Here is a 22,235-nt window from a genome sequence, read left to right on the forward strand (position 1 = left end):
GATCTCTAGATCAAGTGGTGGAGGGCTTTCATTTCTCTTGAGAGATGCAAGTTCGACTCCCACTTGGTACAGAGTGAGGCACTGGTGGGCAATGATAGGAGACCCAGGGAAACCTGAGTTGGATCCTTGAGCCAAACGGGTTTTACCGGTAATTTCACTGTCGTGCCTACGGGCGGGTGGGTTACCGGGTTTTCCCCGGAATTGGTGGTGGACTCGGGTTACTCTCGGAGTACTCCGTTTGTCCAGTGGGTGCCCCGAGAGTGCTCGGGATTGAGTTTGTTGGCCGTTCAAAAAAAAAAAAAAAACCCACCCTTCTACTTCTACCCCCCATCAAACAAGGAAACATTGATCCATCTTTCCTTTTCTGACTTTCTTATTCTCACTCCATTTCCGATCAACCAGCACCCCATTTTAGACCCAGGTAATAATCTTATAATTTTTCTTATAATATTATTATTAATTTCTTATAATTTTTACAACACTTGTTTGATCGTAAACATTTATCTTTGATTTTTTTTACCAGTACAATCAGCTAAAATATTTTTAGAATTATCAAGTGTCAGTCGGTGATCGATCGATCGGTACACGATGGCGGTTGTTGAATCCAACGGTGTGTCATCGAACAACCAGGTTGAATCCAACGGTGTTGAGCAGTCGGATTCTGCGGTTGTGCTTTCTGGGTCAAATGATAATAATAATAATAATATTAATAATGATAATATTCATGATGAAAACGGCGGTTTGATGAATGGAAATGGTACTGGATATAATCATCATGAACAACGTCATGAGGATGAGGGTTTTAAGAAAGAAATGAGAGATTTGGAGGATATTTTGTCGAAATTGAATCCGATGGCTGAAGAATTTGTGCCTCCTTCGCTGTCTAACAATGGTTATAATGGAGGTGTGTTGTATTCACCAGTGGCAGCAGCAGCAGCAGCTGGTGGTGGTGGTGGTGGCAACGTCAATGGTGGTTCGAATGGACGGGTATGCTTGATCGAAATTATTGTTTCGGTTTCGTGTTTAATGTCAACGTTATATTTTTTTTGTATGCAGTGTTGTAAAAATTGTTAGGCGCTAGTTAGCAGCATAGTTGTCAATAGTACGCTACGTAGCGTATAGGTCTACGCTCAGTTAATTTTTTTTAATATAATAGCAATTAAATATAGCTCTGAAATAGTTGGATTTTAGGTTTTTGTTAAATATACATGTAAAATAGCATATATATAGGGGCGTAGCATTTAAGGGGCCGGGAGGGGCGCCCGACCCCCCGAACTTTTCGCTCAGTAGTGTTGTACATGTAGTTTTCGTATAGAAATTTTTGGGTATATACGTTTTGGACCCACCGGTTCTATAGAAATTTTTGGGTATATACGTTTTCGACCCCCCGGATGAAAACTTCAAGCTTCGCCACTGCATATATATATATATATATATACCAGGGTATTTTGATATAATATATATATATATATATATATGTAAACTTTTTTAATTCTTTTTTTCTAGTGAATTGCTATTTATAAAATAGACGCCCGCTATTTGCTATGTAGCATATAGGTACCTTATCGCTATTTGTCGCTATTCACTATTAACAACTATGGTTGGCAGGTGTGGGGCACTGACTAGCGATTAATGGGATTGAATATTTTTATATGTAATTTTTTAAACTTATACATATATATACACACATATATGAACATTATACTCCAAGGTACACATAAGTTATTCTAAGTTCACATTAACGTATTAGTTCATGGATCGGGTCGGGAGCGTGGGTGAACAGGTTAAAACTCTGATTAATCGGTGATAAATCCCGATTTTTACAACACTGCCTGTATGTTATGTTTACCAGCAAAAAGATGGATAGTAGATTGATTGTTGCTAACTGTTGTTTTTGATTGTTTATGATTAGAAGAAGGGTAATTTTGGTAATGGAAAACGGAGAATGAATAGCCGAACCGATATGGCACAACAAGAAGAGGCTATTAGGAGAACAATTCATGTATCCGATATCGATCAGCAGGTAAAGACTCATATAATGTAACAATATCAGTTTTTTTAAGCATATTTGAATCTTTTTTATTTTTATTTTTATTTTTGTGTTGATTTTGAGTTTAGGTTACTGAAGAACAACTTGCAGCACTATTTACTAATTGCGGGCAGGTAACGAACTACGTTTGTGATATCATTATTAATTTTTGATGGTATATATATAGAGTTAAGTTCACGTGAAAATAAAATAAACGTACGAAACATACGAAGTGAAAGAAAAGTCAAAAAAGTGGCGGTGTCATTTTGGTAATTATCACCAACTTCAAAATTACTCTAGTAGAGTAATTTTGAGCTTCTGTAGAGTAATTTTGTAAATGTTCAGGTAGAGTAATTTTGGCCGTGTAGGGTAATTATCAAAATTACACTAACCCCCGCACCCCCCAAAAACCTAACCCCCCCCCCCCCACCCCCCAATAACCTAAAAAAACCTTAACCATTGTAAATGTTCAGGTAGAGTAATTTTGGACGTGTAGGGTAATTATCAAAATTGTAGGGTAATTATCAAAATTACACTAACCCCCGCACCCCCAAAAACCTAACCCCCCCACCCCCCAAAAACCTAAAAAAACCTCAACCATTGTAAATGTTCAGGTAGAGTAATTTTGGACGTGTAGGGTAATTATCAAAACTGTAGGGTAATTATCAAAATTACACTAACACCCCCCCCCCCTCCCCCCCCAACTAAAAGCTAAAAACTAAACCATAAGATAAACCCCATAACTAAATGCTAACAAAATTACTCTACAAGACATTTTCCAAAATTACTCTACAGAAGTCAAAATTACTCTACTAAGAGTAATTTGATAATTACCCAAAAATTACTCTACAGATGCTCAAAATTACTCTACAAGACACTTTTTGCTTTTTCCCCAGTTATTTTGAAGTTGCTCATAATTACCAAAATGACACCGCCACTTTTTGCTTTTTCCCTCAATGCCTACGTTTCGTACGTTAATATTATTTTTATTTGATCCTTTACCTATATATATATATATCATGGTCTTCTAAATGTTGTTATCATATTGTCTCGATAGGTTGTTGATTGCCGTGTATGTGGCGACCCTAAATCAGTTCTTCGTTTCGCTTTTATCGAGTTTACCGACGAGGGTATACATATATAACCTTTTCGTACCTCCAGTAGTTTTAATTTGTGCTTATATTGCATTAACTTTCGTTCATATTACTTGCAGAAGGGGCAAGAAACGCATTGAGTCTTGCTGGAACAGTGCTTGGTTACTACCCACTTAGGGTGCTGCCTTCAAAAACCGCAATCGCACCCGTAAATCCAACTCTTCTGCCACAAGTGAGATTCTTAACTCTTTTACTAAACTAGAGAATTTTTAGAGTAGAATGCAAAAATCGTCTCTGAGGTTTAGTCATTTTGGATGGAAGGTCGTTTTTGCCTGTTCCATCCAAAATGACTTTTTTTTTTTGCATTTGAGTCCTCCAGGTTTGCGTTTTATTGCCGTTTTCATCCTTGAGTTTGGCAATTTATTGCGACTTTCATCCCTCGAAATTTGGCCCTCAGGTAGGGCTGGCATATCGTGTATACCCGTACACGATAAGACACGATACACGAACACGACACGATAACTTATCGTGTCCCTTTTCTCAAACACGAACACGAACACGACACGATATACACGAAAATTACCTGTTAATACCTGTTAACATGACTATTCGACTGTTATACACGAAAATTACCTGATAATACCTGTTAACACGAACAAAAACACGAACACGACATGCTATCTGAGAGTTACAGAGGGAGTTTAGGGTTTTTTTTTTTTTTTTTTTGAATTGAATGAGGAATGAAAATAGAAAGGAATTAAGGAACCCACACGCACATGGCTGATGAGTTTTATTTAATTTAATTTCTTATCGTGTACTAACGGGTATTAACAGGTAAACAGGTATTTAACCTGTTTATACACGAAAATTAACAGGTAATCTCGTGTCTACCTGTTTGGTACACGATACCTGTTAAGGCCATAAACGATACCTGTTAACTTCGTGTAGGTTCGTGTTGTGTATTCGTGTAAAATTGCCGGCCCTACCCTCAGGGACGAAAGTCGCAAAAGTGGTCAAACCTCAGGGATGAAAATCGCATTTTACTTGAATTTTTTATAAGTTATGTATGCATTGTTGTTCTAACTGTATTATTTTTTCTTATTGTTTGTGTTTAGTCCGAGGAGGAACGGGAAATGTGTGCAAGAACTATTTATTGTACTAACATTGATAGAAAGGTTACTCAGGCGGATGTCAAACTCTTCTTCGAATCATTTTGTGGAGAGGTTTATATCTATTTTTTAAAGAATTTTGATAATTGTGTTTTGTTTTGAATGACCCTAAAGTATTGAATTTGCGTATCGTAGGTTTACCGTTTGAGATTGCTTGGAGACTATCAGCATTCATCACGGATTGCATTTGTGGAGTTTGTGATGGTGATCTTTTAACTTGTGTTACTTTAATAGGCGTTATATTTGTTTAATTATATTATGAGCAAAGTACACAAATGGTCCCTGTGGTTTATCAAAATTTTGGATTTGGTCCCTAGCTTTCCAAAAGTACATGGATGGTCCTTGTGGTTTGCACTTTGTAACACATTTAGTCCCCAACCAACAAATTTAAAGGTTTTAGCATGTCCTAGTTATGGACTAAATGCGTTACAAAGTGCAGACCACAGGGACCATCCATATACTTTTGGGAAAAAAAAGTTGGGGACTAAATGCGTTACAAAATGCAGATCACAAGAACCATCTGTGCACTTTTGAAAAGTTTGGGGCCAAATCCAAAATTTTAGTAAACCACAGGGACCATCCACGTGAAAAAGGAACATGCATTGATGCTATAAACAAGCCAAGTAAACTATGCGAAGGGAGCTTCTTAATGTTGCTATAAATCGAGTACATTTTAGTTCTAGTATAGTAGTATACAAATCATCATCATCATCACACTCAGTAAATCCCACCAATAGGGTAAGATGTAGACAGCCTTACCTCTACCCCATAGGAATAGAGAGGTTGCTTCCAGTGAGACCCCCGGCTCGATGGTAGTTTTGTATCAAGCCTTGGACATAAGGCACATAACACTCGGCAATTAAGACAAAGGCCAATTAGTGCATGTACTCCCTTGTCTTTCGGCTATCAACGGCACCACATGATGCATGATTAACCATCCCCCTCTTTTAACATTATTTTCACGAAATTAGTAAAATAACATTAAAATTAGTGCACTTTCACTTTTGCCCCCCGAGCGCCCACACATATATACATTATATGCGCATACCGCAAGCGGGGCGTGTATAGTAGTATACAAATATAAAATATAAATATACTGTTTTATAGTATGTGAAATCTAGATTTCTTAGCATCCCTGATGTATTGGCTACATAAATAGACCATTTAAATGTTTAAAGATTAGCACAAATCAGGATTATATTAGTGTTGAAAACTATATTAGATATGTTAATGGCGGTCATATGGCGTATCTTTCAGGCTGAGAGTGCAATTGCGGCTCTGAACTGTAGCGGTGCTGTATTGGGATCATTGCCGATAAGGTACTTTTATCCAGTTTAAAAAACTTAGCAGTTACAGGCGACCATTTTAAGTCTATAACCCAAGTGTATTGAAACGGGTCAATGGTAAAGTATAAAAAAATCAGCTAAGAACGGAACATACCAAACGGGTCTAAGGGGTTAAATTAGGTTCAAAATGCTTACATTATATATTTCGTTTTTACAAGAAAATTACATCATACATTAAATTATATAGAGTTTGTTATTGTAGCGAACGAGTTGATTATTTACAAAGTTCAAAAAAGTAAGGGGTTGTTTGTTTACCTCTTAATGAGGCTCTTAATGATTTAGACCTCTTACTGGTTCAGCACTTAATGGTTCAGACTGTTTGTTTCACGAGCAGATGTCTGAATGGTTCAGACATTTGCCTCTGAATGGTTAAGATTTAAACAAAGTCTGAATGGTTAAGACCTCTAATCTGAATTGGTCAGACATTTGCCTCTGAACGGTTAAGCATTATACAGACTCTTAATGGTTCAGATCTCTTACTGGTTCAGCACTTAACCATTCAGATGTTGCCAAACGGCCCCTAAATCTACCAACATAAATGTAACCCCAGAATTTTCATGTAAACTTTTTCGTTTTGATGCAGGGTAAGTCCTTCAAAGACACCTGTTCGTCCACGTTCAGGTCGCCCTCTACCATGAGTCGACACCCTATGCCAATAGCGACATCTAAATATACGCACGCAGATACACAAACATTGTTCAAATCTATGTTCTTCGTTTGTGTTTGATGAATTTTGGAACCTAAGTATGTCCACAGGTTTCTTTTAATATAGAAGCATACCAGATTTGTGCGAAATCTGGTTTATAGCATTGTTAACAACGTTCTTTATATTACTAATGAAAAATTTAAGTTTCAATATTCCAATTCGATATTCGAACACCAAATCCGACAATGTTTAGCATTTGTGTCCTTTTCTGAACGAGAGATGAGTCGTCATCATACTCACCAACAACAAAGCTAAGGTAGGGTCTCACCAATAGCAAAGCTAAGGTAGGGTCTGAGGAGGGTAAGATGTAGACAACTTTATCTCTACCCTTTATGAATAGAGAGGCTGCTTCCAGTGAGAACCCCCGGCTCGATAGTAGTTTTGCATCAAGCCTTGGACATAAGGCACATAACACACAACAATTGAGACTACTGCTATTGAGACTACTACTGCTGATTAGTGCATGTACCCTTGTCTCTGAAAGGGAGATGAGTGTAACCATTAAAAGAATCAAGAATGTGAATTACTAAGTCATTTACTCGAATTAAAAGATATAAACAATGTGAAATGTTTTTATTTTTATTTTTTTTTATAATATTCATGCTTCAGAAGAGTCTGAGCTGCTTGTTTGATCATCTGGTTTTTCGAGCTCCTTTTCGAGCTCAAGTGTTGCATTGAATCCAAAATCAATCCCCGGGGAAAATGACGATTGTAGCTCGTCTATAGACTGGATGGTGTTTACCCTGTTGTCCTTCACAGGAATATTGTTCTACACATTGTGTAAAAAAGAAGAGAAACATGTTATTCTTTTTTTTTTTTTTTTTTTTTTTTTTTTGAGGTTATGTTTTATCTGTAACACGTCAAAACGGGTTATATAGGTTCCCGCGTTAACCTCAATGATTTAACAAAAAAATGGGTCAACCATGATAAAATCATCCAAACTGTATTTAAGTGAATGGAAATTTACTATTTTTTTGTAATCATATTTAGCATAATAATTATAAAAAAATTAAAATAAATAGACAGAAAGGTGTTTGGAGGGTGGCACAACATGACCAGTCCTATTTAACCAGTTTAACCGTTACCTAACCCTTTCGACCCACCAGTGTGACACCCCTTAAAACTGGGATCATGCAAAACGACACCTCTCGAACTCTTAAAGGAGTTGAGAGGGCGTAGCGGACCCAGGCCCGTTGGGTCAATAACTTAGATTTAGGAAATATGAAGGGGACAAAAATAGAACTATAGTATCATCAACTTGCCTTCTTCACATAATCAGCCATTGTGGAGCTAACTATTTCCTGAATGACAAATTTCGTAACACGATCTTCACCGATAATCGACAATAGGAAGCTTTTGGGGACCTTGGATGTTTTCCCTGAAAAGTCACCATCCACATGCAAGGAGAAACTTGGGTTAGGGGTAACCGACACGGAAGAATATAGTGAAAATAGTAAGTAATTAATAGTGAATGTCTGAATGAGCAAGAATGGGGTAGAAAAACAGATAAATGGTCTCACAGTCATTTTGTTTCTAGCCACTAGAGGTGACGATATGGGTGGCTCGGGCAGGTTGGGTAACGGGTCCACACAAAGTTTTTGTTACGGTTCTGGTTTATTAGAAATACTTTTGTCCACCACTGTTTATTTTCTTATATTAGTTACGGTATCAACATCGTTAAAAAATATATACTAATTCAAAAAATAATCTATCTATTTTAATACAAAAAATAATGTGTCACATGCCCTCAAAACTTGAATATCATAAAATTAATTCTAACCAAGACCATGTAAGTTTATATGTAGGACTTCAAATTGCTTATTTTTTTTATTAAGAGACCGATTCTTTAGTTTGCAGTACCACAGATAATAATCAGAAGAAAAAAAACAATAAAAAATAGAAAAGAGTAAAATGCACGGATAGTCCTTGTGGTTTGGTGAAATTTCACCTTTAGTCCCCAACTTTTCAAAATTACACTCTTAGTCCCTGTGTGGTTTGACAAGTTGTTACTCGGATAGTCCCCAAAGCGGATGGAGGTTAGTTTTTCTGGTTAAGTGGGTGTGAAATGACAAGGGCTATCCGAGTAACAACTTGTCAAACCACAGGGACTATCCGAGTAACCTTCATCCTCTTTAGGGACTATCCGAGTAACAACTTGTCAAACCACAGGGACTAAGAGTGTAATTCTGAAAAGTTGGGGACTAAAGGTGAAATTTCACCAAACCACAGGGACTATCTGTGCATTTTACTCAATATAAAACTATGATTATTAAGCTAAGATAATTGACTTATTTCAGTCAAATTACACATTACCTCCTTTTTGTCTGCGGAATCCAGGAACAGGTGGTGCTGTACGAGCCAAATTCGCCAAAACTTTATCAAATACTATTTGCGTTTCCTTCCCTGGTAATTCCACTTTTACCTGCCACCGTAATATCCATAGTAAATGTCTCAATAAATTGAAGCAAAATTCAAATACAAACAATAAAACCCACAATAATGGTGTCAATTTAATCAAACCACAATGATCAATCACTTATTCTACCACATAATTGTGTTCTATTCGTTTCAGTTTTCTTTTTGTTAAAATGTTATAATAAAAAAAAAAATTAAATGCCATTTTAGTCCTTGTGGGTTTGGGCCATTTTGGCAGTTTAGTCCAAAGGTTTCATTTTTCTCCTGTGGGTCCAAAAAGGTTTCACTGTTGCCATTTTAGTCCACTGAGTTAACTTCATCCATTATTTCTGTTAACGAGAAGGGCGATTCGGTCATTTTATATGGCCGAATTGCCTTTCTAGTTAACAGAATTACATGTAAAATGACCGAATTGCCATTCTGGTTAACAGAAAAAATGAATGAAGTTAACTCAGTGGACTAAAATGGCAACGGTGAAACCTTTTCGGATCCATAGGAGAAAAATGAAATCTTTGGACTAAACTGCCAAAATGGCCCGAACCACAGGGACTAAAATGGCATTTAACTCAATAAAAAAAGTAGTGCTTATTTTATAGTGTGCCATAGTGGTGACCAAAAACTGTTAAGTCATGATGCTTCAGGGCTCACTTGCATCTTATCATCGTCTTGCGACTCCACAAGTACATTTGCATTTTTTACTGTTACCACGTTTTCATCTGATATAGAAGCTGCGACACCTGCAACGCGTTATATAACCAAAGTTTGAGATATAATATGCATTTAAATGTGTAGATAAAAAGTTATTGGTGTATCGAAAGTTTGGTCAAAGGTCAGGTTGACCTGGTTCAGCAGCTAGTAGTGGTCTAACAAAGGAGTTGAGACCCTTATGAGAGTTGTAGGACTTCAATATCCTGTACAGATTAAAAAGGTTTAAAGATAACACAAATCATCATCATACTCAGTAAATCCCACCAATAGCAAAGCTAAGGTAGGGTTTGAGGATGGTAAGATGTAGAAAGCCTCAAGGGCGTAGCTTTGTGGGGGCGGCCAACCCCACGAACTTTTCGCTCATTAGTGGGGAGTATGTAGTTTTCGTATAGAAATTTTTGGTTATATACGTTTTTGACCCCCGGTTCTATAGAAATTTTTGGTATATACGTTTTCGACCCCCCTGGTCGGAAATCTCAAGCTTCGCCACTGGACAGCCTTACCTCTACCCCGTAGGAATAGAGAGACTGCTTCCAGTGAGACCCTTGGCTCGATAGTAGTTTTGCATCAAGCCTTGGACATAAGGCACATAACACTCAGCAATCGGGACAAAGACCGATTAGTGCATGTTCCCTTTTGTCTTTCGGCTATCAACGCCACCACATGATGCATGATTAACCGTCCGCCGCTTTTAACGATATTTTCACGAATTTAGTAAAATAACGTTAAAATTAGTGCCATTTCACTTTTGCCCTCCGAGTGCCCACACATATATACACAAATATGGCAATAAAACAGTATTGTTACACTAACAATCTATCTTTTTTTAAGAAAGCGATTTAAGAGGTTATAAAATACACTTTACGAAACATTTAACTCTCATTTTTTTTCCTTTTTTAGCTAGATTTATAATTTGACCCGTTTGGGATGAGAGTTGAGACATAGCCCAATACCGCAAAACTACTCATTCATAAGCAAATCAGTCAAAACTGACACATCAGTATAACTACTGAATAAGTTGTAACCAGTGAAAGAATAACGATCACGAGTATAATAGATAACATCAATTTACCTTCCATCTAGACTTTGATTTGTGGAGAAAAGATTAACAGCTGCTAAGTTACGCCAGAACGGAACATGTACATGGTTGCTATCAACAGTAGCATGCTGTAGAATGTAGATTAGTACAACAGTTAGCACTCAATATAGATCAACACACTATGAAACTAGTATCTAAGATTAAAGTATTATCATGCATTATCACTATGGGTCTAAACAAGCCGAGCCACTCATAGCTACTCAAGCCTAAATATAAGCTTGTTTAATAAACGAACCTGTGCCTCAGCTTCACTTATCGAGCTCGAGCTGGTTCGTGAACCTAAAAGAGCCTATTGTTTATATATATTTTATTTAATTCATTAAATACATATTAATAATAATAATGATAACAATAACAATTGTTTACATAAGATTATGATAATAATATATACATCATATTATGTATAAAAATTATAATTATAAATAGTAAATTGGATTTAAATAATCCCAAATTTCTCAATTTGGCCGATAATAATCCCAACTCAGTTATTTGCCGATAATAACCCGAACTGGTCCACTTTTAGCCGATAATAGTCTGCGTTAAATATAGCTTAACGGAGTTAAGTTTTTTTCCGAATCACAAACCGATGTTTTAGGGCTTTTGATTAGAACGAGGATACGAGTTGATTGATGTAAAATTTACCTCGAAATACTGCCCCAAACGACGAAAACGGTGCTTCAATTATCAAAATCCATAAAACATCGGTTTGTAATTCGGAAAAAAGTTTAACTCCGTTAAGCTATTTTTAACGGCGGACTATTATCAGCCAAAAATGGACCAGTTCGGATTATTATAATGCATAATAAACTAGGCAAGCCCGAGCAAAGCTTTAAAAACAACTCCCGAGTTGAGCTCAAGCTCAAGCTTTATAGGTGAAGAATTTAATGGCTCAAAGAGGCGAAATGCAGCAAGATTTGACCTAATCGTTCAGTATGAATAATCATAGGTTACTCTAATTCATTATCGGTTATATTTGAATAGGATTTACTGCATTGCAATTGGTAACACTAGAACAGGTAATCTAATATCACGAATCTACTGAAACAGAAGCATAATATAGCTAGGGTTTGCAGAAAGTTACACTGCAGAGTTTGAATCGGAGAGACGTTGGAGGAGCATTCATAGTCGCCATCATCGTGAAGCTTTTGTAACCACCGGCTCTCACACACCAACGACTGTTTTTGTCCAATCCTTTTAATCACTCCGGTTTTGCCGAATTGTTTACAATTTGGACCTTTGATTTTTAGCTTTTGGCTTTAACTACCATATACTTTCTCCATCTTATATCCATCAATATTTTTGGTCGAGTTAACTGCCATTTTTGTCCTTCTGATTTGTTCACTTTTGCCACTTCAGATCAATTTTTAAAAATGCATCAGTTTCCTCTCTAACATACTGGAAACGTGTCACTTCAGTCCAAAAATTAAAAGTCAGTTTAGCCAGACATGTTAAATGAAGAGTATTATTGTCAATTCATAAAATAAAGTGAAAATAAAAGATATATGAGTTGACAACAAGACCCTTCATTTAACCTGTCTGACTTAACTGAGTTTTAATTTTTGGACTGAAGTGACACGTTTCCAGTATATCAGGGAGAAAACTGGTACATTTTTGAAAATTGGCCTGAAATGTCAAAAATAAACAAACCACAGGGATGAAAATGACACTTAATTCTTTTTGGTCAATGGCTTTATCAAATAGAATTTTAATAAAATGTATCAAATAGAATTTTGAAAATAAAATGTTATAAAGTGAAAACTTAAAAAATCAAATTGACACAAAGAATTGTGTCTAATGAATTTTATTGAGTTTATTTTTCGTTTTATTTACTTTACTTATTTATTTACTCTTACTATAGTACTATGTCAACATCCTTGTATACACGCTATTGGTGCATCTGGGCCGACGAGTCAAGGGTACAATAATTAAATTGAAATATGTTATACGTCTTATTTGATCATATGATTGTCATAAATGGGTCATGTTTGGAAAATTTTCGATTGTATTGCTTTTGTTGACTATCTCTATTGATTATTTCTATTGTTTGGTGACCATTGTTATACTTGTTTGTTTCTCGTTCATATCAATATCGTATTTTTAAAACATTATTTGTTTTCATTTCTTACTACCAGTTTCGCCATCGTTACTAGTATTCCTTCTATCACTAAGCAAATTCAAGTCTAACCACGTTTTTCTTTTTGTTGTTTCTCTTGTTTTCGCAACACATACTTTATGGGATCGTAAGGATACGCGAAGAGAAGCTAGAGATTTTCGGAAAATTAAATATCGACATTGTAATATGATAATAACTTAGGTATATCAAACTTCTTAGTAAAAACATTTTTACTTATTAATTAAGAAATTACATTCTGTTCAATTTTTCTTTATCATAATGACACGTCAAACGTCAACCCTTATCCAGGTCCGAGTTTTCATAAACCATAATTAGCATTTCAGCCTAAAACTTTCGTCAAAATTAATCGAACCAGACCGTAATCTTCTCTAAAGTACGATCCCCACAAACCCAAGTAGAAAATATCAATGTCACATAATACATACAATTTGTTATATATTATTATTATTATATAGTATATATCATACTTCACTTTATATCATGTCAAGCGTTATCAATGGATACAAACAAAATGGAATGAATTGTGGACTTGATTGTTACAAAAAAAAAGCGACTAAGTCCTTTCTAACACTAGTTCTGGTCCACGACTCTCACTTTCTCTTTCTTCTTTGCGCTCTCAACACCTGCTTAACAAACAGATCAATTAGGTCTTTCTTTCTTCGCTGATCTGACCTCTCAATCAACTAAACAAACCTTCAAATTCCTCAAACTTTCACACAAATTTCATCTCAAATCAGCTCAAAATCGATACAATTTCAGCACGATTCTCCTCCGATTCCGTCAATCACGACTATCAATTGCATCTCACTCGTTCGTAATCGTTCGGTGTTCAATTAGGTCAATGTAGTTGTTCATAGGTTATGTTACAGATTGCGGTTGATTTGTTGAATGAAGTTAGGAGAATGAGGTTGATTAAAGTTAAACCGGTGGATACTGGTACGTGAATCTGAATATTGTTGTTGTTGCAGACGAAGGATGAGTTCGGATGTTAGTAGAACTGGTGGACAGGTTGAACGGGATATTGAACAGGTAGATCGGTTATAAGTTTATTTGAGCTTGAATTTATGATTGTGTTAGTTGTTTAATTGATTATGTTTTATCTGTTGATAATACCTGAAATGTTAGATGAATTGCTGGATAATGTTAGTTTATAACCTAATTTAAATGATTATGTTAGGTTATAACGTAATCATAACTTTCTCTGAGCTTGAATTTATGATTATGTGAATCTGTTAATAACGCCTGAAATGTTAGGTGAATTGCTGGATAATGTTAGTTTTAAACCTAATTTAAATGCTTATGTTAGGTTATAACATAATCATAAGTTTCTCTGAGCTTGAATTTGTTATGTTAGTTTAAGTGATTATGTGTATCTGACTATCTGTTGATAACACTTGAAACGTTAGATGAATTGCTGGATAATGTTAGTTTATAGCCTAATTCAAATGATGATGTTCGGTTATAGCGTAATCATAACTCTCTCTGAGCTTGAATTTATGATTATGTTGGTTTAAATTATTATCTATGTAGTTAATATCCTGGTATATCACCGATATATCAGTGATATATCGGTTATCGTTCCCCTGCCGAGATACCGGTGCAAAATATCGGTCAGAATATCAGTACCAATAATATTGGTACTGATATTGACTGATATTTGATCGATATTGGACCGATATTTGACTGATATATCACTGATTTTCCTGATATCAGTACCTTTCTTCTTAGTTATACCATTTGTCTTTCTTCTTATTGTTGCTAATTGCTATTAGTGTTTTAAGTCTTAATTGTTAGTTTACTGTTAAATGTTAGTGTTTTAAGTCGTTCCTACTTGCTACAATTGTTAGTGTTTTGCAAGTTGCAAAAGGTTAATTTGTTAATGGTAGGAGAGTATACTGAATTGTTTGTGTTAAATTGCTATATATTTAAATTTAGCATGATATTGAAATTACCGATATCCCACCGCGATAACCGATATCTCAAATATCGGTCCATGACCAATATTTGATAATTTACCGCATTAACTACTTAGATGATTATGTGTATCTGTTGATAACACCTGAAATGGATTATGTTAGTTTATAATGTAATCATAACTTTATTTGAGATTGAATAAATGATTATGTTAAGTTAAATGAGTATGTGTTTCTGTTGATAACACCTGAAACATAAATGAATTGCTGTACAATGTTAGTTTTATAACCTGATTCATTAGTCACGGACTGCACCTTACTATTAATATACTTTGTGAAGTATGAGATGGCCAATGGCCATTGTTATAAACTTCATTCCTTGCATCACTAACAAGCAATGGCACTTCTGTAGTTCTGTTTAGTTTATATGAACTTCCTTGAATCCTTTCTGGTGGATGCTCAAATGCATGTTTAAAATCTCTCATTCCAGTAGAAACTGTGGTGAATTCTGTTTGACTTCATGTGTTTGTTTACATATACAGGCCATTACTGCTCTTAAAAAAGGAGCTTATCTTCTCAAGTATGGAAGAAGGGGGAAACCTAAGTTTTGTCCCTTCAGGTTGGCTAACGTAAGTTTGACTTATTTCTTATTGCGATTAAGTGCCTCCAGTAGGTATTATTAACATTTTTTTAATTATATTTTCATTTGTCAGGCATCTGTTTGATCCACATTCACTTAACCGATGCTTGTTTTTCTCTGCTATTTCAGGATGAGTCTATTCTCATATGGTTTTCAGGGAAAGAAGAGAAACAATTAAAACTAAGTCATGTCACCAGAATTGTATCAGGGCAGCGAACTGTAAGTCATTTACTTCAAGAAGGAAATATAGGCATCGAAGTTACTTTTCACACATGGTTTACAGAGACTCTTAAATGACTTCAAAGTAAAATTCACATTAAGTTAGGAAGTATTAGGACTTCTAGCCATTTTATCAAGTTGTAAAGTACGAATGGTCCCTGTGATTTACCAAAATTTTGGATTTAGTCCCCAGCTTTCCAAAAGTACACAAATGGTCCATGTGGTTTGCACTTTGTATCACATTTAGTCCCTAATTTGGACCTGCTGAAACCTTCAGATATGTTAACTGGGGACTAAATGCGTTACAAAGTGCAAATCACAGGGACCATCCATGTACTTTCGAAAAGCTATGGACCAAATCCACAATTTTGGTTAAGCACAGGGACCATCCGTGTACTCTTAGTTGTATAATAGTATTATATGTATTCATATGTTGCACATGGAATGGGTTAGATTTTAGAATATGGACTCACCGGTTTCTAAGTGACCCAAGTTTTTATTGCAAAAAGAGAAGTTCGAATCTAGTGATATGCCATTCGGTAGTAATGAGTGTTGTAAGAATCTCTAGGCGCTAGTCGGGCGGTGGGGTACCGACTAGCGATTAATCGGGATTAATAGGGATTAATGGATTGAGTTTTTTATATGGAATTTTTAGTTATATATCCACACACGCATTTTTATATGTAGTTTTTAAAAGTAGACATGTTTTAACCCCACTTTAACCCATTTTTTAAGTAACTGGAAGAAATTTATATGGTTTGGTCGAAATTTGGCTGATGTCTGGCCAAAATTTGCCCAGAATAGGACCGCCATTGACTACCTAGCGATTAATCGGCCATTAATCGGTCAACCTCCGATTAGTGATTAATCGGCGATTAATCAGAGACTAGTAGGGATTTTTACAACTTATGTTAAATAATTTTAAGTATTTGATGTTCTATTCCTAGAAACACTTTTAGGATCAAAAATTTAATTATTTAAATTACCATTTCTTTTTTAGCGAACATATACATTCGTGTGCATGCCTGTGCTTTGACCCTCAATACTATTTTTATTATCTGAATGTTTTACCTGTGAGCTATGCAGTTAATATCGGTGATATATCAGCGGTATATCGGTTATCGGTCCCATGTAAAATATTGGTGTCAAATATCGGTACCGATATTATCGGCGATATTGACCGATATTTGACCGAAATATCACCGATTTTCCCGATATCAGTACCTTTCATCTTAGTTCTATTCTACCGTTCGTCTTTCTTCTTATTGTTGCTATTAGTGTTTAAGTCTTAATAAGTTACTATCTGCTACAATTGTTAGTGTTTTGCAAGTTGCAAAAGGTTAATTTGTTAATGGTAGGAGAGTATACTGAATTGTTAGTGTTAAATTGCTGTATATATAAATTCAGAATGATATCAAATTACCGCGATAACCGATATCTCAAATATCGGTCCTTGACCAATATCCGATTTTTTTACCGCAGTAACTGCTTAGCCTGTGAGATTGTTTTATTAAAAGAATATTCAGTTGTATTTTTTCATTGTTATGAATATTTACTATGATATCGTCTTGTTGTGTAGCCAATCTTTCAAAGGTACCCACGACCCGAGAAGGAGTATCAGTCGTTTTCCCTGATATACAACGATAGGTCTCTGGATTTGGTAGGACTTCCAGCTCATTACGCCATTGATTTTCTTACTTATTGTACCATTAATGGCTTTTATCTGCCAATTAGCATCAAGTTTTGAGAATTCGTATTCATATTCATATTCTTGCATTCATTTTGGTTACTTAGATTTGTAAGGATAAAGATGAAGCTGAAGTATGGTTTAGTGGCCTTAAAGCGCTAATATCACGTGGCCATCAGAGAAATTGGAGAACAGAATCAAGAAGTGATGAAATCCCATCTGAGGCTAATAGTCCCAGAACATACACACAAAGAAGCTCTCCTTTACATTCTCCTTTTGGTAGTGGCAATAGCTCACAAAAGGTATAAAATCTTATCTGGTATGATTACATGTGGAAACATGCATGGGCCGGGTGGGTTGTCCAAAGTTTTTAGGTTTTTTTTTTTCGTAAATAGTTGGTGTGTCAAGTAAGGGGTAAAATGCCATTGTCATCCCTGAGGTTTGTGGCCAGTTTTGCTACTTTCGTCCAAAAGTTTGTTTTTCCGCATCTGGATCCAAAAGGCTTAAAGTCATGCCATTTTCATCCGGCTAGTTAACTCCATCCATTTTTCTTTGTTAAGTCAGGGGTATTTCCGTCTTTTATGTTAACTTAAAGGGCAATTCGGTCTTTTTCACTTTTTATGTAAAAAGAACAAATACCCCTGAAAAGGACCGAGTTGCCCTTTAAGTTAACAAAAAAGATGGGAATACCTCTGACTTAACGGAGAAAAATGGATGGAGTTAACGAGCCAGATGAAAATGGCAAGATTTCAAACCTTTTGAATCCAAATGTGGAAAAGCAAACCTTTGGACGGGAGTCGCAAAATTGGCCAAACCTCAGGGACGAAAATGACATTTTACTCGTCATATAAGATTAAACATTTTGACATACACCGGTTAAATCTCACATTATGCTGTGCATTTACAGGACACTATCGATCATCTCAGCCTTTATACTCCATACGGAAGCCCGCCTAAATACGGTCTAGAGAAAACATCACCAGACGAGACGTTATACAAGCTTCCTCCCAAGGGTTTCTTTCCACCTATTCCCGCCAACGGGTCGACTCATTCAGTATCATCTGGCGGGTCCGACAGCATGCACAGCCACTTAAGAGGAATAGGTGTAGACGCCTTCAGAGTAAGCTTATCAAGTGCAGTCAGCTCATCAAGTCAAGGTTCGGGTCACGATGAAGGAGATGCGTTAGGTGATGTTTTCATTTGGGGTGAATCCACTGGTGATGGAGTTCTAGGTGGTGGACCCCACAAAGCAAGCAGCTGTTTCGATATTAAGATCGATTCTTTGTTACCTAAAGCTTTAGAGTCTGCAGTAGTCCTTGATGTTCAAAACGTTGCTTGTGGTGGAAGGCACGCTGCATTAGTTACAAAACAAGGAGAAATATTCTCATGGGGAGAAGAATTGGGTGGTAGGATAGGGCATGGTATCGAGTCAGACGTTTTACATCCGAAATTAATCGATTCCCTTAGTGCTACAAACATTGAACTTATCGCATGCGGCGAGTATCACACATGTGCCGTTACTTTATCAGGAGATCTATACACATGGGGTGAAGGGCATTTTGGTATTTTAGGACACGGGAATGAAGTCAGTCATTGGGTTCCAAAGCGAGTAAACGGTCCGTTAGAAGGGATCCACGTTTCTTCAATTGCGTGTGGGCCCTGGCATACAGCTGTCGTGACATCAGCTGGTCAACTTTTTACTTTCGGTGATGGAACTTTTGGTGTTTTAGGTCACGGTGATCGGAAAAGCGTTTCGATACCTAAAGAAGTTGAGTCACTAAAAGGACTCCGAACCGTACGAGCCGCTTGTGGCGTTTGGCATACGGCTGCAGTTGTAGAAGTTATGGTCGGTAATTCAAGTTCTAGTAATTGTTCTTCGGGAAAACTGTTTACGTGGGGAGACGGTGATAAAGGTCGATTAGGACACGGTGATAAAGAAACGAAATTAGTACCTACTTGTGTTGCCGCACTCGTGGATCCGAATTTCTGCCAGGTGGCATGTGGGGATAGCATGACTATAGCACTTACGACTTTGGGTCATGTGTATACCATGGGAAGTCCCGTTTACGGTCAACTTGGAAACCCTAAAGCTGACGGGAAGGTCCCGTTTTGCGTTGAAGGTAAGCTTTTAAAGAGTTTCGTAGAGGAAATAGCTTGTGGGGCCCATCACGTTGCGGTTTTAACTTCAAGAACAGAAGTTTTCACTTGGGGAAAAGGAGCTAATGGTCGATTAGGTCATGGAGATATCGAAGATAGAAGTTATCCGACTTTAGTTGAAGCGTTAAAAGATAAACAAGTTAAAGGCATTGCTTGTGGTACTAATTTTACCGCAGCTATATGTCTTCATAAATGGGTTTCGGGAATCGATCAGTCTATGTGTTCTGGGTGCCGTTTACCGTTTAATTTCAAGCGAAAACGCCATAACTGTTACAACTGTGGTCTTGTTTTCTGTCATTCGTGTAGTAGCAAGAAGTCACTGAAGGCATCTATGGCACCAAATCCAAACAAACCGTATCGTGTTTGCGACAATTGTGTAAACAAATTGAAAAAAGCTATTGAAACCGATGCGCAATCTCAGTCTTCAATAAGTAGGAGAGGAAGCATAAATCAAGGGTTAAATGAGCAAAAATCGCAAAAGTCGCAAAATGAAAAAAATGATAATTCGATTTCGGAATTACGGTCTCGCCCTCGTCTTGCTAGATTAGCTTCAATGGAATCATTTAAACCAATGGAAAATTATTCTTCTAGAAGAAACAAGAAACTAGAGTTTAATAGCAGCCGTGTGTCACCTACTCCTGGAACAACCTCTCAATGGGGTGGTCTTAGTATATCCAAATCGCTTAATCCGGTTTTCGGTTCTTCTAAAAAGTTTTTCTCGGCTTCGGTCCCGGGCTCGAGAATTGTTTCTCGGGCCACATCACCCGTTTCCAGACGGCCCAGCCCGCCACCTCGGTCCACCACTCCGACACCAACTTTGACTGGACTATCATCACCCAAGATCATGGTGGATGATGCTAAAAGGACAAATGATAGCCTCAACCAAGAAGTTACTGCACTAAGAGCACAGGTATGTTACTTAGCAATTTTTTCAGCCCGTATTTTTGAATGAGTCATACATGTTGACGATTTATAAGCGAGTTATTGGGTTTTAAGCGGGTTATCGATAAACAGTTTAATGATGAGTATGAGTGTGACAAGTAAATAATATAGTGTGCCAAGACTAACATTATTATGATATGACTAACCATGTAAAATGGAAACCGAAAATAACAAAAAAAAATTGGCCGTTTACTCTTTATTAATTAGAACATTGTTGTTAATAACTTAATGTGTTTTATGTCCCCAAACTTGGCCGTTGTATACTCGTATTTATTTTGGTCTTCATTTCAGGTTGAAAATCTTACAAGTAAAGTCAAACTTCAAGAAATCGAGTTGGAACGGACTTCTAAACAACTGAAGGAGGCAATGGCAATCGCATCGGATGAAAGCTCAAAATGCAAGGCAGCAAAAGAAGTGATCAAATCGCTTACATCACAAGTAAGTTGCATCATGTTAAACCGTTACGTTGTTTGACTTTTTGACTGATGATGTCTTTGTTCTTTACTTCAAACATAGCTTAAAGACATGGCAGAAAGGCTTCCTGTGGGACCCGCACGGGACATCAAATCTCCTTCCTTCACTTCTTTCGCCTCCAATCTCTCTTCCAGTGACGTCTTATTAAATGCTTCTGTTGACCAGCCTAATGCTCAAAGTCAAACAACATCATATAAGGAAGCTGATTTAAGTGGTTTAAACACCCCATCATTAAATGGATCAAGCACCATTGGAAACCGCAGTTTGGGCCAGAACAAAGCAGTTCAACAAGAAGCAACTACAAGAAATGGTAGCAGAAGCAAAGACGGTGAAGATGAATGGGTCGAGCAAGATGAACCGGGTGTTTATATCACGCTCACATCTTTGCCTGGAGGTATTAAAGATCTCAAGCGGGTCCGCTTCAGGTATGGTTACTCAATTATGTTCATTTGTGTTCATTTATATTTTGTTCATTATGCTCATTTGTTCTGTTTATTATTTGTTAAATTATGTTCGTTTAAGTTTATTTGTTTATATTCATTTACGCTCGTGAACTGTTCGTTTAGGTTTTAAACGAACGAGCATAAACGAACACGAACATGACCATTTTCTTAATGAACGAACATGAACAAAAAAATGTGTTCAATTATATGTTCGTGTTCGGTTAAAGTTAGATGAACGAACATGAACATGCCTCTGTTCGTGTTCGTTTGGTTCATGTACAGGCCTAGTGTTAATGGGTTGATTATAACATGGTAATTATTTATAAATATTTAGTAAGTAAAGACACTAAAGTGTTTCACATAAACACTTGTTTCACTGATACATTCACAGAAATTTAACTTCATTGAATTTCTTTTAACTATCTATAACTATTTAAATACAGTCGAAAGAGATTTAGTGAGAAACAAGCAGAGCAGTGGTGGTCTGAGAATCGGGCCAGAGTTTACCAACGTTACAACGTACGTTCGGTTGATAAATCAAGCGTAGGCGTTTCAAGTGATGACTTGGCACAGTGACACATAGACACATCATTTGTAAATGAATTTTTCCCAGTTATACTACTCTCTACTTTCGGGTTTCTACAAAGCAAAGATTGTACTGATTTGAATTGTCTGGTTTGCCACATCATCTCATCATTGCAAGGTTTCCTATAACAACAAGAGATTCGGTTATGATTCTGCCTTCCGTTTATCGTGTCCGTTGTTTCCTGCTTTTAAGGTTGATGAGTTGATGAATATGTAAATGGATCCTAGGTTTTCTAGAAAGCTGCTGCTACTCTGTATATTCATAGCTGTCATATATCTTAAAATCTTGCTGATTGCTTTTAGTTTGCTATCATCTAATATTCACTGTTTTTTTTTTTTTTTCCATTCTATCACATGTATTTTCTTTTTCACTGCTCAATTTTGTATCCATATGTTTGATTTCCAACAGGCGGATTGGATCGGATCCGACCGCTTTTAACCCAAACCGGTCTCAAAATCAGATTTGGGTCGGTTT

The 22,235-nt window shown here is 36.6% G+C and overlaps 3 protein-coding genes across 4 annotated transcripts; 2 read left to right on the forward strand and 1 right to left on the reverse strand.

Annotated features, from left to right (window-relative positions):
• The first annotated feature begins 296 nt into the window (after window positions 1-296).
• Window positions 297-6,502, forward strand: LOC110899755 (polyadenylate-binding protein-interacting protein 11). Of its 2 annotated transcripts, none has more exons than XM_022146643.2 (10): window positions 297-421; window positions 524-987; window positions 1,913-2,023; window positions 2,119-2,163; window positions 3,087-3,159; window positions 3,243-3,355; window positions 4,239-4,346; window positions 4,428-4,496; window positions 5,550-5,611; window positions 6,222-6,502. In XM_022146643.2, the coding sequence occupies exons 2-10, from the start codon at window positions 589-591 to the stop codon at window positions 6,274-6,276; spliced, it is 1,035 nt and encodes a 344-aa protein (XP_022002335.1). In that variant the 5' UTR covers window positions 297-421; window positions 524-588; the 3' UTR covers window positions 6,277-6,502. The 2 variants fall into 2 exon arrangements, with proteins under 2 accessions (XP_022002335.1, XP_022002337.1); XM_022146645.2 differs by having other exon boundaries at window positions 1,916-2,023.
• A 313-nt stretch (window positions 6,503-6,815) lies between these two features.
• Window positions 6,816-11,790, reverse strand: LOC110899754. Its single transcript, XM_022146642.2, has 7 exons — window positions 11,648-11,790; window positions 10,540-10,634; window positions 9,600-9,670; window positions 9,408-9,496; window positions 8,658-8,766; window positions 7,607-7,722; window positions 6,816-7,113 (listed from the first exon to the last, which is right to left on the reverse strand). The coding sequence occupies exons 1-7, from the start codon at window positions 11,699-11,701 to the stop codon at window positions 6,943-6,945; spliced, it is 705 nt and encodes a 234-aa protein (XP_022002334.1). The 5' UTR covers window positions 11,702-11,790; the 3' UTR covers window positions 6,816-6,942.
• Window positions 11,791-13,245: 1,455 nt separating this feature from the next.
• On the forward strand, window positions 13,246-22,098 carry LOC110899753 (PH, RCC1 and FYVE domains-containing protein 1). The gene is made up of 9 exons (XM_022146640.2): window positions 13,246-13,729; window positions 15,156-15,242; window positions 15,383-15,472; window positions 17,052-17,132; window positions 17,267-17,461; window positions 18,067-20,226; window positions 20,550-20,696; window positions 20,775-21,157; window positions 21,619-22,098. Exons 1-9 carry the CDS (start codon window positions 13,676-13,678, stop codon window positions 21,749-21,751), a joined length of 3,330 nt encoding a protein of 1,109 aa, XP_022002332.1. The 5' UTR covers window positions 13,246-13,675; the 3' UTR covers window positions 21,752-22,098.
• Window positions 22,099-22,235: the final 137 nt, after the last annotated feature.

This window comes from Helianthus annuus, chromosome 13, assembly GCF_002127325.2.
Source record: "Helianthus annuus cultivar XRQ/B chromosome 13, HanXRQr2.0-SUNRISE, whole genome shotgun sequence".
NCBI lineage: Eukaryota > Viridiplantae > Streptophyta > Magnoliopsida > Asterales > Asteraceae > Helianthus > Helianthus annuus.

Coding starts and splice junctions, on each gene's coding strand:
- LOC110899754 (XM_022146642.2), bottom strand. CDS start 11,701: ATGATGGCGACTATGAATGCTCCTCCAACGTCTCTCCGATTCAAACTC. Junction 9,497..9,599: donor ACTACTAGCTGCTGAACCAG/GTCAACCTGACC, acceptor AACGCGTTGCAG/GTGTCGCAGCTTCTATATCA. Junction 7,723..8,657: donor ATTCCGCAGACAAAAAGGAG/GTAATGTGTAAT, acceptor GTGACTTTTCAG/GGAAAACATCCAAGGTCCCC.
- LOC110899755 (XM_022146643.2), top strand. CDS start 589: ATGGCGGTTGTTGAATCCAACGGTGTGTCATCGAACAACCAGGTTGAA. Junction 3,160..3,242: donor TATCGAGTTTACCGACGAGG/GTATACATATAT, acceptor TATTACTTGCAG/AAGGGGCAAGAAACGCATTG. Junction 4,347..4,427: donor TCGAATCATTTTGTGGAGAG/GTTTATATCTAT, acceptor TGCGTATCGTAG/GTTTACCGTTTGAGATTGCT.
- LOC110899753 (XM_022146640.2), top strand. CDS start 13,676: ATGAGTTCGGATGTTAGTAGAACTGGTGGACAGGTTGAACGGGATATT. Junction 17,462..18,066: donor GTGGCAATAGCTCACAAAAG/GTATAAAATCTT, acceptor GTGCATTTACAG/GACACTATCGATCATCTCAG. Junction 20,227..20,549: donor TTACTGCACTAAGAGCACAG/GTATGTTACTTA, acceptor TCTTCATTTCAG/GTTGAAAATCTTACAAGTAA.